This window comes from Oncorhynchus mykiss, chromosome 12, assembly GCF_057628025.1.
Source record: "Oncorhynchus mykiss isolate SJ-2025 chromosome 12, ASM5762802v1, whole genome shotgun sequence".
NCBI lineage: Eukaryota > Metazoa > Chordata > Actinopteri > Salmoniformes > Salmonidae > Oncorhynchus > Oncorhynchus mykiss.
In genome coordinates this window covers 69187212-69205243 of record NC_143033.1, presented here as the reverse complement: position 1 = coordinate 69205243, position 18032 = coordinate 69187212, and the positions used below count along the sequence as shown (strand labels likewise).

The window sequence follows — 18032 nt, the reverse complement described above, 5'->3', positions numbered from 1 at the left end:
GTTGCATCCGAAGAACACCATAACTACTGTGAAGCATGGGGGTGGAAACATCATGCTTTGGGGCTGTTTTTCTGCAAAGGGACCAGGACGACTGATCCGTGGAAAGGAAAGAATGAATGGGGCCATGTATCATGAGAGTGAAAACCTCCTTCCATCAGCAAGGGCATTGAAGATGAAACGTGGCTGGGTCTTTCAGCATGACAATGATCCCAAACACACCGCCGGACAACGAAGCAGTGGCTTCGTAAAAAGAAGCATTTCAAGGTCCTGGAGTGGCCTAGCCAGTCCCTAGATCTCAACCCCATAGAAAATCTTTGGAGGGAGTTGAAAGTCTGTGTTGCCCAGCAACAGCCCCAAAACATCACTGCTCTAGAGGAGATGTGCATGGAGGAATGGGCCAAAATACCAGCAACAGTGTGTGAAAACCTTGTGAAGACTTACAGAAAACGTTTGACCTCTGTCATTGCCAACAAAGGGTATTTAACAAAGTATTGAGATAAACTTTTGTTATTGACCAAATACTTATTTTCCACCATAATTTGCAAATACATTCATTAAAAATCCTACAATGTGATTTTCTGGGGAAAAAAAATCTAATTTTGTCTGTCATAGTTGAAGTGTACCTATGATGAAAATTACAGGCCTCTCTCATCTTTTTAAGTGCGAGAACTTGCACAATTGGTGGCTGACTAAATACTTTTTTGCCCCACTGTATATGACTAAGCTATATAAATTATTAGTTTTTATTTCTTGCCCACCAGCACCCTGCCTCGTTCAGGGGACTAAACTATTATCCATTAAAAGTATTGCTTGTTTTTTGTCTCTTTTTCCATTTAGTCTTTTTTCTTGTTTCTCCTCCAATCGTAGTAAGGCATACAAGTGTTTAATACAATGGACAGACTTTATAAATGAAAATCCACAAAGTCAAGTGGGAGCTAAAAGTTCCTGGTCCCCCAGATTATCGTCTACTCCTCACCCAGATCTCCCCACCCCCTTCAGCCACCTGCCCTTGTGTGATTACCACACATAAAACGAACAGGAAAAACATGAACAGCAACACTCACAAAGTACAAAAACACAGTAAAAATAGTTACATAAAGAAACAAAAACTACAAGCATACATAAACTTAAAGTAGAAATTAATATGTGACTAATCAGCAACAAGTTTAATGTGCATCCCCTATGATGGTTAGATGAGATGTTATAAATCCACACTCATTGGTTTCAGACAAGAATGAAATTTGGAAAAATTTTACAAAATACGTTTTTATTCACATTTGCAATATTATCTTTTCACTGGTTTTTCAAGTAGACCGGCAATACAGTTCAGTTCAACACATGTACAAAAGGGAAATACAAAATATAAATAATAAATTATAAAAATAAAAAACAATAATTTATGGATTTAAATATAATAAATAGACTGACAGGGTCCCACATGATTGTATTCATGCTTTATAAACTGGTAAGGGCGTAGCTTCTGAAATGAGTCTGGATGATCAGTACATCTGTGCTGCAAGGATATCCAATCTTTGCAGATGACGTTTCATCTCTTTCCTGATGAGCTCCCACGCCTGTGCACTGTAGTTCTGAAAAACACAGAAAATTTCAAATATTAGAGGGGTGACATTTCTTGGCAAAATAATGAACATATTGTCTTGAACAACAGAGTAGGACTGGTGCCAAATGTAAAGCTTCTCAGAGTAGGAGTGCTGATTTAGGATCAGTTTTGTCTTTTGGATCACTATAAACAAGGACATAGGAGACCTGATACTAGATCAGCACTTCTCTGAGATGCTTGATACATATGGCCCCAGAACCCACTTTTTTTAAATGAACACTGCTCAAGTTTAGCCTAGCCTAGTTTATATTCATTTGATTACATGCATTAAACATGTTGCCATATGAAACCAAACTCACCATTTTTCTCAGAACCTTACTATTCAACTTCTTGAAGTACCGTTTCAGTCTCCTCTCAGGTTTCATGGCAGGTGATACCTGTTGGACAAAATTAAACAAAACATTAGCGTCATACAGGTGTAGGATCTTCATTTGATCAATATTTTTTTTCTTGCACGGCAGGAAGTGGAACCTTAACATGTATTCAATGTTTGAAAAGGATTCTAAAGATTGTAATTTCCACTTTAAAATATCAAACTTGATTTGCCATAATGAAATATGAATCAAAGCTTACAAAACATTTTCATTAATAATAATCCACAATAATTTACATTTCTCATTGCTGCAGTATTATTTATGTGACGTCGCAAAATGACTCAAAATCTGTAATTACCCATACACAGTAAGTTCGGAAAGTATTCAGACCCCTTCCCTTTTTCCAAATTTTGTTAGGTTACAGCCTTATTCTAAAATGGATTAAAGAAAAAAAATCCTCATCAATCTACACACAATATCCAATAATGAGGATGCAAAAACACAAATACCTTATTTACATATGAATTCAGACCCTTTGCTTTGAGATTCAAAATTCAGCTGGAGATGTTTCTACACTTTGATTGGAGTCCACCCGAAGTAAAATCAACTGATTGAACATGATTTGGAAAGGCAGAAACCTGTATATTTAAGGTCCTACAGTTGACAGTGCATGTCAGAGCAAAAACCAGGCCATGAAGTTGAGGAAATCGTCCGCAGAGCTCCGAGACAAGATTGTGTCGAGATACAGATCTGGGAAAGGGTACTTTGTAACCACCAATACTTACTAGAGCTGGCCACCAGGTCAAACTGAGCAATCAGGGGTAGAAGGGCCATTGTCAGCGAGGTGACCAAGAACCCGATGGTCACTCTGACAGAGCTCCAGATTTTCTCTGTGGGGATGGGAAAGCCATCGAGAAAGACAACCATCTCTGCAGTACTCCACCGATCAGGCCTTTATGGTAAAGTGGCCAGACGGAAGCCACTCCTCAGTAAAAGGCACATTGCAGCCCGCTTGGAGTTTGCCAAAAGGCACCTAAAGGACTTTCAGACCATGAGAAACAAGTGTCTCTATTTGGCCTGAATGCCAATCATCACATCTGGAGGAAACCTTGCACCATCCCTACAGTTAAGTATGGTGGTGGCAGCATCATGCTGTGGGGTTGTTTTTCATTGGCAGGGACTGGGAGACTAGTCAGGATCGAGGGAAAGATGAACGGAGCAAAGTACAGAGACATCCTTGACGAAAACCTGCTCCAGAGCGCTCAGGACCTCAGACTGGGGCAAAGGTTCACCTTCGAACAGGACAACGACCCTAAGCATACAGCCAAGACAACACAGGAGTGGCTTCGGGACAAGTCTCTGAATGTCCTTGAGTGGCCCAGCCAGAGCCCGGACATGACCTGATCGAACATCACTGGAGAGACCTGAAAATAGCTGTGCAGCGACGCACCCTATCCAACCTGACAGATCTTGAGAGGATCTGCAGAGAAGAATGACAGAAATTCCCCAAATAAAGACGTGCCAAGCTTATAGCATGATACCCAATAAGACTCAAGGCTGTAATCACTGCCAAAGGTTCTTCAACAAAGTACTGAGTAAAGGGTCTGAATACTTATGTAAATGTGATATTTCAGTTTTTTATTGTTAATACATTTGCAAAAATGTCTAAAACACGGTTTTGCTTTGTCATTATTGGGTATTGTGTGTGGATTGATGAGGGGGAAAATCTATTTAATCAATTTTAGAAAAAGCTGTAACGTAACAAAATGTGGAACAAGTTAATAGGTTGAATACTTTATATGCACTTTATACGTAGATTTTTCCAATTGTAGAGTTAGTAGGCTACACCTAAACCAGGGCACTCCAACAATGTTCCAGGAGAACTACCTTCCTGTAGGTTTTCACTCCAACCCTAATCTACAACACCTGATTAATTAGGTGGTTGATAAACTGAATCAGGTTAGTTACAACTGGGGTTGGCGCGAAAACCTACAGGAAGGTAACTCTCCAAGAATGGGGTTGGAGAACCCTGACCAAAACAGAGATTATACTTTAAATAGACCCGTTACTTACACAGGAATTAAGGTTCTCCAATTGGCGTTCTAGAATGTTGAGGAAATCGTCCAGGTTTTTCTTGTCCCAGGTGACAGATTTCATATTCCCATCAAACAGTTTTGTGATTTGATAGATGGTCTCTTTCAGGAATATGACTTTGTCCTCAAACTACACAGGAAGATATAAAAAGAAGATTAGAAACAGTATAGGCTTCCGTTATGGCATAAATATAACATTGGGTCAAGATCGCCATACCAAAGCATATCAGAGTTGGAGTGCTGATCTATCATCAGGACCATTCATTATAATCTATAAGTCAAAATTCTAGTCTTTACCTCAGCATCATCTATGTGTCTGTAAAGTGATGTTGGGAAAAGGACTGGGGCATTCTGTTTTGTGATATCTCCTCCCTGGAAAACAATCAATATAGTATGTTAAGTCACGTGTCAAATACTTCAAGAGCAATCAAGACAGACATAAAGTATAGCTTATACTGCAAGTACAGTAGGCCTAATGTAGATAGCGTCTCTTGATCTAGCTGTCATTATAGCCTTAGAGCCCTTTTACTATGTACATTCAAATATAGGCTAACAGTTTTCTAACACAGATGCTAAACATGAAACACATTACTATTTTGCTTGGTTGGTTGTTTTGCTGTCCTTAATACATGCATTCAGTCTCCTCTTACAATGTGCTAATAACTCACCATCTGGTCCAGCAGGGAAAGGTATTCTGCGCTCAAGTGACCGTAGTGGTGTCGGATCCAGTCACAGCAATGACACACGCTCTGCATACTGCAAATAATAAGAAAAATACAACTCCAGCTCTGCATTGTATACATTGTAAATAGCAGTTTGTTTCGCTGTTAGTTATCCAGATGAGTTTGAACATCTTGGCTGTGTAAAGTAGTTTTATGTGGAATTGGGAAAGGGAAAGCTGTATAGAGAATTTCCCCTGATCAACCTACCGGAGGCGGGGACTTTCATTTTCCGGACTAGCACATGTAGCACTTGGAATTCCATGCCTGCCCCGTCTCCTGGACGAACAAATCCAAGTAAATCTATACACATTCTCCTTGAAAACAGCTTTAAATTATAGTTGAACCACAATAAAATATTATTCAATCTAGATATCGGCTAGACTATTACTATAGCGAGAATAGGCTATTCGCGAGCTTTGCTTTCAACTGCTAATAACTTCGCGTGAACCGAGGAAAAAAGTCTGATAACAAAATCGTCGGAGTCGAAATAAAACCCACACTTTTAAAGAGATGTAGCCATATAACACATTAATTTAGTGGGTTTCGTTCAAAGTTAGTCCGAAATGTTGTTCCGTAGTCTTCTGCTGTTGCGCTTCAAATGAAAAGTGAATGGGAGACGTCAGCGTCAATACCCACATCTCTCAACTTTCATTTTCATGATGACGTAACCAACTTTCACACTACTTTTGTCTGCAGGTGATGCAACGTTGAAAAGCAACGACAACATGATTTGTTGGAACTTTACAGGGCTATTCTACTGTTGTGTGTGTGCGTGCGTGCGTGCGTGCGTGCGTGCGTGTGTGTGTGTTTGTGTCACAGTGTTCGGGACGTTTTTGAATGACTATGCAAGGTAAAATCTTGGCATTGGTTTATTGCTCCTTTTTCTATAAAAATCAAATGTACAGATCATATACTGTAGGAAAGTGGTCACCAAAACTATCTGTCTGGAGACAAGCAGGAGGAGGTGCAGGCTTTTGTTTCATCCCGGTACGAACACACCTGTTCCATCAGGGTCTTGATAAGATGTAATAGGTGGTTTCATATTGAAATGTCATGTTATAGGCTAAAATTTCAGATGTAGCCTACTTATTCTGCTGCATTCATTCATAAAGCATCTCAGAGTTGGAGTGCTGATCTAGCATCAGGACCCCCTCTGTCCATTCATTATAATCTATAAGGCAAAACTGATCCAAGATCAGCAATGCTACTCTCTGAGATGCTTTATAAATACGGGCCTTGGTGTTATTTGATATAGCCTTAGTTGTAGGCCTTATGTATAAAATCTTTTTTTTCTATTGGGGACCATCCATGAATCATAAGAGTGACACTTGAAAAGTGATAGCAAAGAGTCCGAGAGAGATATTTCCCGTCACATATATCATCAATTTATTGCCTATAGTTTTACAAACATGGCAATAACAGTAGCAAAAGGGCTGCAGCCACAACACAGAACCACTGATAGAATCTCTGACAGTGTGGCGACGTCCAAAGTGCTGAAGTGGCTGACGTCTTCATGCGTTTTAGTGTTAGTAGTGATACCTGTTAATGGTGCTGAAACTTCTTCTTATGTCCCATGACACGTCTGCGGTGGATGCATTTTGGGGTTTTCCCAGCTGTTTTACACAAGTTGTGTGATGTCATCAGTTTCCCCTGAGTTTTCTCCCCAGTAATATTAGACACCTTTGGCTGACGTATCAAATTGGGTAGGGAATATGTAGTTTGAAGAGTATTTGTACATTAGGAAGATGTTGCCAAGATATCCTAATAGAATGTTGATGTCTAGCCGACATAAACGATGTAGAACTGTGGAATTTAGAATGTGTAAGACGTCAATGAGCAAACAATGTCTAAACGGTATCATCCCAATGTATAGTTGAAGTCGAAAGACTACATACACCTTAGCCAAAAACAATTCATTTCAGTTTTTCACAATTCCTAACATTTAATCCAAGTAAAAAATTCCCTATCTTTGGTCTTTATTTTAAGAATGTGAAATATCAGAATAATAGTAGAGAGAATGATTTAGTTCAGCTTTTATTTCGTTCATCACATTTCCCGTGGGTCAGAAGTTTACATACACTCAATTAGTATTTGGTTGCATTGCCTTGCAATTGTTTAACTTGGGTCAAATGTTTCGGGTAGCCTTCCACAAGCTTCCCACAATAAGTTTGGTGATTTCTGGCACATTCCTCCTGACAGAGCTGGTGGAACTGAGTCAGGTTTGAAGGCCTCCTTGCTCACACACGCTTTTACAGTTCTGCCCACACATTTTCAATAGGATTGTAGTCAGGGCTTTGTGAAGGCCACTCCAATACCTTGACTTTGTTGTCCTTAAAAGCCCTTTTGCCACAACCTTGGAAGTATTCTTGGTGTCATTGTAAATTTGGAAGACCCATTTGCGACCAAGCTTTAACTTTAACTGATGTCTTGAAATGTTGCTTCAATATATCCACATCATTTTACTGACTCACGATGCCATCTATTGTGTGAAGTGCACCAGTCTCCTGCAGCAAAGCACCCCCACAATATGATGCTGCCACCCCCACAATATGATGCTGCCACCCCTGTGCTTCACGGTTGGGATGGTGTTCTTCAGATTGCAAACCTCCCCCTTTTTCCTCCAAACATAACGATGGTCATGATGGACAAACAATTCTATTTTTGATTCATCAGACCAGAGGACATTTCTCCAAAAAGTATGATCTTTGTCCCCATGTGCAGTTACAAACAAGGTCATTTGCTGTTGTTCTGGGATTGATTTGCACTTTTTGCATCGAAGTACGTTTATCTCTAGGAGACAGAACGCGTCTCATTCCTGAGCGGTATGACGGCTGCATGTTCCCATGGTGTTTATACTTCCGTACTATTGTTTGTACAGATGAACGAGGTTACCTTCAGGCGTTTGGAAATTGCTCCCAAGGATGAACCAGACTTGTGGAGGTCTACATTTTTTATTTTTAGGTCTTGGCTGATTTCTTTTGATTTTCCCTTGATGTCAGGCAAAGAGACACTGAGTTTGAAGGTAGGCCTTGAAGTACATCCACAGGTACACCTCCAATTGACTCAAATTATGTCAATTAGCCTATCAGAAGCTTCTAAAGCCATGACATCATTTTTTGGAAGTTTCTAAGCTGTTTAAAGTCATTCAACTTTGTAAGTAAACTTCTGACCCACTGGAATTGTAATATAGTGAATTATATGTGAAATAATCTGTCTGTAAACAATTGTTGGAAAAATGACTTGTGTCATGCACAAAGTCGATGTTCTAACCGACTTGCCAAAACTGTAGTTTGTTAACAAGAAATGTGTGGAGTGGTTGAAAAACAAATCTTAGTGACTCCAACCTCAGTGAATGTAAACTTCCGACTTCAACTGAATACAGGATACATAGTGCATACCCACCAAGCACGGTGCAGGTCTGGACCGGCCTTCTTTCTTTGGTCAGAATGTTGGTTTGTTTGTTAATTTCAATGTCCATGGATAAATTTGGAGAGCACAGTTCAATAGAGAACAGCAGAGTACAATTCATTACAGTGGAGTGTAGTACAGTCCAGTTAATTTCAGTGGAGTGTACAGTACAGTACAGTACAGAAGAGTACAGTAGAGTACAGTTCATTACAGTACAGTAAAGTAAAGGAAAGTAACGTACAGTAGAGTACAGCACAGTAGAGTGTAGCCTACTTTACACGAATTTACTAAACTGTACTGTACTCTACTGAATTAAACTACACTGTACTGTACTGAATGAATATCTACTGAACTGTACTATCCTATATGTTATTGTACTCTAATGTGCTCTATTGTATTGAACTGTGCCATTCCATACTGTGCTGTTCAAACTTATAAAACATAGCCTAAATGTCAATGATTTCTTTAAGAATCTTCTTCAATAATGACACAATACCCCATAATGACAAAGCAAGGTTTCCAGAAAAGTTAGCAAATTTATAAAAAATAATAATTCTATCCACATACTGTCCATAATGTAAATACATCCCAACACACACACACACACACACACACACACACACACACACACACACACACACACACACACACACACACACACACACACACACACACACACACATATATATAAGTAGTGTTTTCTTTGCATCAATTCGAACATGAAGGACTGATTCTGGCAGTCTCACATGAACACTTGATGTTGAGATGTGTCTGTTACTTGAACTCTGTGAAGCATTTATTTGGGCTGCAATTTCTGAAGCTGGTAACTCTAATGAACTTTTCCTCTTTAGCAGATGTTACTCTGTCTTCCTTTCCTGTGGCTGTCCTCACGAGAGCCAGTTTCATCATAGCGCTTTATGGTTTTTGCAGCTGCACTTGAAGAAACATTCAAAGTTCTAGAAATTTCCCGCATTGACTGACATTCATGTCTTAAAGTAATGATGGACTGTCATTTCTCTTTGCTTATTTGAGCTGTTCCTGACAGAAATATGGACTTGGTATTTTAGCAAATAGTGCCATGTTCAGTATACCACCCCTACCTTGTCACAACACAACTGATTGGCTAAAACACATTAACAAGAAGGAAAGAAATTCCACAAATTCATTACAGTGGAGTGTACAGTAGAGTACAATTCATTACAGTGGAGTGTACAGTAGAGTACAGTTCATTACAGTACAGTGTACAGGACAGTACATTACAGTAGAGCACAGTAGAGGATAGTTCGCTACAGTACAGTGTACAGTACAGTAAAGTAAAGAATAATTCAGTACAGTAGAGTACTGCACAGTTGAGTGTAGCCTACTTTACTCTAATGTACTAAACTGTACTGTACTCTACTGAATTAAACTCTACTGTACTGTACTGAATTAAACTCTACTGTAATATACTCTACTGAATTAATATATACTGTGCTTTACTCTACTTAAATGTACTCTGCTGTGCTCTATTCACAGCGACAAATTCACAGCGATTCAACTAAGGTACAGTGCATTCGGAAAGTATTCATCCCCATTGACGTTTTCCAAACTTTGTTAAGTTACAGCCTATTTCTAAAATAGCTCAAAAATATATTTGTCAATCGAGACACAAAACCCAATAATGACAAAGCAAACACAAGTTTTTAGAAATTTTTGCAAATTCATTAAAAATAATAATTCTATCCACATACCGTCCATAATGTCAATACATCCCATCACACGCACACGCACGCGAACACACACGCACGCACACACACACACACACACACACACACACACACACACACACACACACACACACTCACACACACACACACACACACACACACACACATAAGTAGTGTTTTCGTTGCATCAATTCGACCATGAAGGACAGATTCAGGCAGTCTCCCCTGAACACGATGTTAAGATGTGTCTGTTACAAGAACTCTGTGAAGCATTTTTTTGGGCTGCAATTTCTGAAGCTGGTAAAACAAATGAACTTCTCCTCTGCAGCAGATGTAACTATGGGTCTTCCTTTCCTGTGGCTGTCTTCATGAGTGCCAGTTTCATCATAGCGCTTGATGGTTTTTGCAACTGCACTTGAAGAAATGTTCAAAGTTCTAGAAATTTCCCGCATTGACTGACATTCATTTCCCTCTTAGTGCAGTGATCCCCTTACTGGGATCAAAATCCACAACATCCGGTAAAGCTGGAGCGCGCCGAATTCAAGTGACAAAATTGTAATATTAAACATTCTTGAAAATACATATGTCTTACATCATTTAAAAGCTTAACTTGTTGTCAAATCAACCGCTTTGTCAGATTTGAAAAAGGCTTTACGGCTAAAGCATACCATGCGATTATCTGAGGACAGCGCCCCACGTACACCAGCATTAAAAACATTTTCCAAATCAGCAGAGGCGTCACAAAAATCATAAATAGCGAAAAAATAAATAATTTACCTTTGAAGATCTTCCTCTGTTTGCAATCCCAGATACACAACAAATGGTTATTTTGTTCGATAAAGTCCTTCTTTAAATCCCCAAAAAGTCAGTTTAGTTGGCGCGTTTGATTCAGTAATCCACCCATTCCACTCGTTCAACATGCAGACAAAGCAATCCCAAAAGTTACCAATAAACTTCGTCCAAACAAGTCAAACAACGTTTCTAATCAATCCTCAGGTACCCTAATATGTAAATAAACAAAACAATTTAAGACGGAATGTAGTATGTTCTATACCGGAGATAAATAACGAAGTGAGCGCTCTCGTCCACGCAAGACTACAGTCAAAATGAGAGCCACCTTGAAAAGCTACAGCTTCTAAGTAATTTAAAAAAAACAAGCCTAAAACCCATTCTAAAGGCTGTTGACATCTAGTGGAGGCCATAGGAACTGCAATCTGGGAGGAATTCCTTTAAATATCCCATAGACAAGCATTTGAATGGACTGTGACCTCAAAAAGAGAACTCTGGAAGGATTTTCCTTGGGTTTTTGCCTGCCATATCAGTTCTGTTACACTCACAGACATACAGTGCCTTGCGAAAGTATTCGGCCCCTTTGAACTTTGTGACCTTTTGCCACATTTCAGGCTTCAAACATAAAGATATAAAACTGTATTTTTTTGTGAAGAATCAACAACAAGTGGGACACAATCATGAAGTGGAACAACATTTATTTGATATTTCAAACTTTTTTAACAAATCAAAAACTGAAAAATTGGGCGTGCAAAATTATTCAGCCCCTTTACTTTCAGTGCAGCAAACTCTCTCCAGAAGTTCAGTGAGGATCTCTGAATGATCCAATGTTGGCCTAAATGACTAATGATGATAAATACAATCCACCTGTGTGTAATCAAGTCTCCGTATAAATGCACCTGCACTGTGATAGTCTCAGAGGTCCGTCAAAAGCGCAGAGAGCGTCATGAAGAACAAGCTTGGGAAATTAGTCATGCAAGCGATAATATTGAAATGGAAGGAGTATCAGACCACTGCAAATCTACCAAGACCTGGCCGTCCCTCTAAACTTTCAGCTCATACAAGGAGAAGACTTATCAGAGATGCAGCCAAGAGGCCCATGATCACTCTGGATGAACTGCAGAGATCTACAGCTGAGGTGGGAGACTCTGTCCATAGGACAACAATCGGTCGTATATTGCACAAATCTGGCCTTTATGGAAGAGTGGCAAGAAGAAAGCCATTTCTTAAAGATATCCATAAAAAGTGTCGTTTAAAGTTTGCCACAAGCCACCTGGGAGACACACCAAACATGTGGAAGAAGGTGCTCTGGTCAGATGAAACCAAAATTGAACTTTTTGGCAACAATGCAAAACGTTATGTTTGGCGTAAAAGCAACACAGCTCATCACCCTGAACACACCATCCCCACTGTCAAACATGGTGGTGGCAGCATCATGGTTTGGGCCTGCTTTTCTTCAGCAGGGACAGGGAAGATGGTTAAAATTGATGGGAAGATGGATGGAGCCAAGTACAGGACCATTCTGGAAGAAAACCTGATGGAGTCTGCAAAAGACCTGAGACTGGGACAGAGATTTGTCTTCCAACAAGACAATGATCCAAAACATAAAGCAAAATCTACAATGGAATGGTTCAAAAATAAACATATCCAGGTGTTTGAAGGGCCAAGTCAAAGTCCAGACCTGTATCCAATCGAGAATCTGTGGAAAGAACTGAAAACTGCTGTTCACAAATGCTCTCCATCCAACCTCACTGAGCTCGAGCTGTTTTGCAAGAAGGAATGGGAAACAATTTCAGTCTCTCGATGTGCAAAACTGATAAAGACATACCCCAAGCGACTTACAGCTGTAATCGCAGCAAAAGGTGGCGCTACAAAGTATTAACTTAAGGGGGCTGAATAATTTTGCACGCCCAATTTTTCAGTTTTTGATTTGTTAAAAAAGTTTGAAATATCCAATAAATGTCATTCCACTTCATGATTGTGTCCCACTTGTTGTTGATTCTTCACAAAAAAATACAGTTTTATATCTTTATGTTTGAAGCCTGAAATGTGGCAAAAGGTCACAAAGTTCAAGGGGGCTGAATACTTTCGCAAGGCACTGTACTTTTAACAGTTTTGGAAACTTCAGAGTGTTTTCTATTCAATGCAATTATATGCATATCCTAGCTTCTGGGCCTGAGTAACAGGCAGTTTACTTTGGGCACATCATTTATCCGAACTTCCGAACACTGCCCCCTAGCTCTAAGAGAAATGATGGACTGTCATTTCTCATTGTTTATTTGAGCTGTTCCTGCCGTAATATGGACTTGGTCTTTTAGCAAATAGTGCTTCTGTATACCACCCCTACCTTGTCACAAGACAAATGATTGGCCCAAACGCATAAAGAAGGAAAGAAATTCCACAAATTAACTTTTAACAGGGTACACCTGTTAATTGAAATGCATTCTAGGTGACTACCTCCTGAAGCTGGTTCAGAGAATGCCAAAAGTGTCATCAAGGCAAAGGGTGGATACTTTGAAGAATCTCAAATATAACATATATTTTGATTTGTTTAACACTTATTTGGTTACTACATGATTCCATATGTGTTATTTCATAGTGTTGATGTCTTCACTATTATTCTACAATGTAGAAAATAGTAAAAATAAAGAAAAACCCTGAGGTGTGTCCAAACTTTTGACTGGTACATTATATATACTCCGGACTCAGACATTGCTACTCCTAATATTTCTATGTTTCTTATGTTCAATCTTTTACTTTTAGATTTGTGTGTATCATTGTGTATTGTTAGATATTACTGCAGCGGTAGAGCTAGGACAACAATTTCGCTACACCCATTAAAACATCTCCTAAATATGTGTATGGGATCAATTACAATGTATTTGATTAAAAAAGATTACAGCTTTAAAAAAAATATATGAAGTTAAGTTTGAAAAAAATTAGTAAAATAATTTATTTAATCAAAATATATGTCATTATTACAATAACAAACATTTCCATTAGGGTTGCAGTAATAAATACAGTATGCAATGGCCTTCTTAAATACAAAAATAAATATACAAAAACATTGTTACATTAGGCTATGTATAGCCTAAATCAATCACATAATTATTCAGTATAAAAAATGATTTACTCCACAGAGTTGTGAACATTACTACACAATAAATAAATACGGGGGGGAAAAAAAAGTAAACATGTAAATAAATATATATATATACATAAATAAATAATATCTACACAACACACACAACGCTCATTGCTACTTAATATTGTGTCTAGTCTTTGTAGGTGTGCCAGCACCACTGTCCTTATGTCTTCCCAGCCGCTTGCGCTGTATTCCTGCATAAATGAAATACACTTGTCAAGATTTGAGAATAGACACATGTTGTATCATCACATAAATACATCCAGATTTGACCTGCCTCGCGTTTCAAGTAATGCTTCAGGAACTTGAAGTGAAGGCTCATCTTTTTGTTCACTCTGTTGACAGATTTTGATAGTCTAGTTTTCATAGCCTTTACCTGTTAGAACAAAATACAAATAATTAATTGAATATTATGATTTGTTTAACATGAACTACTTATATTCTAATAGGATAGGATAATGGTTTCCTTTTTGCATTAATATTAAAAACTTCTTATGGCTGGGGGCAGTATTGAGTAGCTTGGATGAAAAACGTTCCCAAAGTTAACTGTCTGCTACTCAGGCCCAGTTGCTAATATATGCATATTATTTGTAGATTTGGATAGAAAACACTCTGAAGTTTCTAAAACTGTTTGAATGATGTCTGTGAATATAACATAACTCATATGGCAGGCAAAAACCTTGGAAGAAATCCACCAGGAAGTGGGAAATCTGAGGTTTGTAGTTTTTCAACTCATTGCCTATCGAATACACAGTGTCTATTGGGTCATATTGCACTTCCTAAGGCTTCCACTAGATGTCAACAGTCTTTAGAACCTTGATTGATGCTTCTATTGTGAAATGGGGGCGAATGAAAGAGGATTAAGTCAGGTTTGCCAGAGAGGCATGACCTGACCACGCACGTTCATGTGAGAGTTAGCTGGCGTTCCATTGCAATTCTACAGACAAAGGAATTCTCCGGTTGGAACATTATTGAAGATTTATGTTAAAAACATCCTAAAGATTGATTCTATACATCGTTTGACATGTTTCTACGGACTGCAACGGAACTTTTTGACTTTTCGTCTGGCTTGCGCATCATGAATTTGGATTACTGGGCTAAACGCGTGAACAAAAAGGAGGTATTTGGACATAAATGATGGACTTTATCGAACAAATCAAACATTTATTGTGGAACTGGAATCCATGGGAGTGCATTCTGATGAAGATCATTAAAAATAAGGAAATATTTATAATACTATTTCTGTTGACTCCACGACATGGCGGATATCTGTATGGCTTGAATTTTTTGTCTGAGCGCTGTACTCAGATTATTGCATGGTGTGCATTTTCGGTAAAGCTTTTTTGAAATCTGACCCAGTGGTTGCATTAAGGAGAAGTTTATCTAAAGTTCCATGTATTACACTTGTATCATTTTTATCAATGTTTATTATGAGTATTTCTGTAAATTGATGTGGCTCTCTGCAATATCCCCGGATGTTTTCGAACTACTAAACATAATGTGCCAATGTAATCTCAGATTTTTTTATATATATATGAACTTTATTGAACAAAACATGTATTGTGTAACATGAACATGGACTTAATTCCTATGAGTGTCATCTGATGAAGATCATCAAAGGTTAGTGATTCATTTGATCTCTATTTCTGCTTTTTGTGACTCCTCTCTGTGGCTGGAATGAATATTTCTGTGAGTTGGTGGTGACCTAACATAATCGTTTCTTGGGCTGTCGTTGTAAAGCCTTTTTGAAAACAGATAATGTTGTCGGATTAACAAGAAGATTACCTTTATAACGGAACAAGATACATGTGTGAAAATGCTGTGTTGTTACATAAAAAATAAAATGCATTATTATTCCCATACCATTATGAGAGAGAAACAGACATATTATGCTACCATCCACCTATTGGCTACTTAGCTTATTCAAGACAGTCTCAAAATACAACACTGCCCCTTTAAGGAATACAGAAATCTCTGTACCTGACTGGCTTTTCAAAGATGGCTAGAAATGCACACATTTTGTGGTCTTGTAGGAAGCAACCACTCCCCCATTTTTGACTAGACATTGTCTATAACTGGGCTATTCACTCAATAACTAGCAAAGAATATGAACAATTGTACACAGGTGGTTACATGCAGCTCTTACGTCGATATCAAAGCAAGCGCATTTACCCCAGTTCAAAGTGAACGGCTCAGATCCATGTATGGCAATGGCTATTTGCAAATAGGTCTACTGCAGCTCTGATTGATTATGTTGCACTGGTCTGCATAGAGTATGGTCCTGAGTCGTGCCTGTCAATGCAATAGATTCCTACTCCAATGCGCTCTGCCTACAAGACAATCTCTTGCAAAGTTGGTTTTCCCTACTAAGTCTTTCATAGTTTGTTTTGTTTCGGTATGTTACAATGAAGTGGCTAATACTCTGTTTATTCGAGCATTCCCACAGTAGAGCCAAACGTTGATAGTGGTAACTAAAGGGGGAAATTCTAGAAAGTTAAGTGATGTTCAATCTATTGCTTCTCTGCACAGGCTGATATTTCTTCTGCTCAGAAGCCAGAGGGGAGTAGTTTAGCAAATTAACACTGGAGTAATAGATGAGCACATGCTGATGTGCAAGTAGAAATACTGGTGTGCAAAAGAGAAGAAAAGTACATACAAACAATATGGGGATGAGGTAGGTAGATCGGGTGGGCTATGTACAGATGGGCTATGTACAGCTGCAGCGATCGGTTAGCTGCTCAGATAGCTGATGTTTAAAGTTAGTGAGGGAAATGTAAGTCTCCAGCTTCAGCGATTTTTGCAATGCGTTACAGTCATTAGCAGCAGATAACTGGAAGGAAAGGCTGCGAAAAGAGGTGTTGGCTTTGGGGACGACCAGTGAGATATACCTGCTGGAGCACGTGCTGCTGGAGGATGTTTTTATCATGACCAGTAAGCTGAGATAAGGCGTAGCTTTACCTAGACTTATAGACTTAGACTTAGCATAGACTTATAGATGACCTGGAGCCAGTGGGTCTGGCGACGAATATGTAGCGAGGGCCAGCCAACTAGAGCATACAGGTTGCAGTGGTGGGTGGTGTAAGAGGCTTTTGTGACAAAACGGATGGCACTGTGATAGACTGTATCCAGTTTGCTGAGTAGAGTATTGGAAGCTATTTTGTAAATGGCATCGCCGAAGTCAAGGATCGTTAGGATAGTCAGTTTTACGAGGGTATGTTTGGCAGCGTTAGTGAAGGAGGCTTTATTGCGAAATAGGAAACCGATTCTAGATTTAATTTTGGATTGGAGATGTTTAATATGAGTCTTGAAGGAGAGTTTACAGTCTAGCCAGACACCTAGGTATTTGTAGTTGTCCATATATTCTAAGTCAGAACCGTCCAGAGTAGTGATGCTAGTGTTGTATGGCATTGAAGCTTGTTTGGAGGTTACTTAACACAGTGTCCGAAGAGGGGCCAGATTTATACAGAATGGTGTTGTCTGCGTAGAGATGGATCAGGGAATCCCCCGCAGCAAGAGCGACATCATTGATATATACAGAGAAAAGAGTCAGCCTGAGAATTGATCCCTGTGGTACCACCATAGACACTGCCAAAGGTCTGGAAAACAGGCCCTCCGATTAGACACACTGAACTCTGTCTGAGAAGTAGTTGGTGAACCAGGCGAGGCAGTCATTTGAGAAACCAAGGCTGTTGAGTCTGCCGATAAGGATACAGTGATTGACAGAGTCGAAAGCTTTGGCCTTGTCGATGAAGACGGCTGAGCAGTACTGTCTTTTATCGATGGCAGTTGTGATATTGTTTAGTACCTTGAGCGTGGCTGAAATGCACACATGACCAGCTCGGAAACCGGATTGCACTGTGGAGAAGGTACGGTTGGATTCGAAATGGTCAGTGATCTGTTCATTAACTTGCCTTTTGAAAACTTTAGAAAGGCTTTAGAAAGGCAGGACATGATGGATTTAGGTCTATAACAGTTTGGGTCAAGATTGTCACCCCCTTTGAAGAGGGGGGTGACCACGGCAGCTTTCCAATCTTCATGGATCTTGGACAATACGAAAGAGAGGTTGAACAGACTGGTAATGTGGGTTGCAACAATGGCAGCGGATAATTTTAGAAAGAGAGGGTCCAGATTGTCTAGCCCAGCTGATTTGTACGGGTCCAGGTTTTGCAGCTCTTTCAGAACATCTGCTATCTGGATTTGGGGGAAGGAGATGCTGGGGAAGCTTGCGAAGTAG

General features: G+C 39.3%; 1 protein-coding gene and 1 pseudogene across 3 annotated transcripts in view; one reads left to right on the top strand and one right to left on the bottom strand.

Moving 5' to 3' along the window:
- The window catches only part of LOC149979348 (interferon a3-like), a 209741-nt pseudogene that overhangs the window by 49206 nt on the left and 142503 nt on the right, over positions 1-18032 (top strand). The window lies entirely within an intron of this gene.
- Positions 1248-5419, bottom strand: LOC110517168 (interferon a3). 2 transcript variants are annotated; one of them, XM_036938094.2, is made up of 6 exons: positions 4958-5419; positions 4697-4784; positions 4326-4400; positions 4009-4158; positions 1921-1998; positions 1248-1589 (listed from the first exon to the last, which is right to left on the bottom strand). In XM_036938094.2, exons 2-6 carry the CDS (start codon positions 4781-4783, stop codon positions 1500-1502), a joined length of 480 nt encoding a protein of 159 aa, XP_036793989.1. In that variant the 5' UTR covers position 4784; positions 4958-5419; the 3' UTR covers positions 1248-1499. The 2 variants fall into 2 exon arrangements, with proteins under 2 accessions (XP_036793989.1, XP_036793988.1); XM_036938093.2 differs by lacking the exon at positions 4958-5419 and having other exon boundaries at positions 4697-4938.

Coding starts and splice junctions, on each gene's coding strand:
- LOC110517168 (XM_036938093.2), bottom strand. CDS start 4,831: ATGTATACAATGCAGAGCTGGAGTTGTATTTTTCTTATTATTTGCAGT. Junction 4,401..4,696: donor TTTCCCTGCTGGACCAGATG/GTGAGTTATTAG, acceptor ATTGTTTTCCAG/GGAGGAGATATCACAAAACA. Junction 1,999..4,008: donor TGGAGAACCTTAATTCCTGT/GTAAGTAACGGG, acceptor TTTGTCCAACAG/GTATCACCTGCCATGAAACC.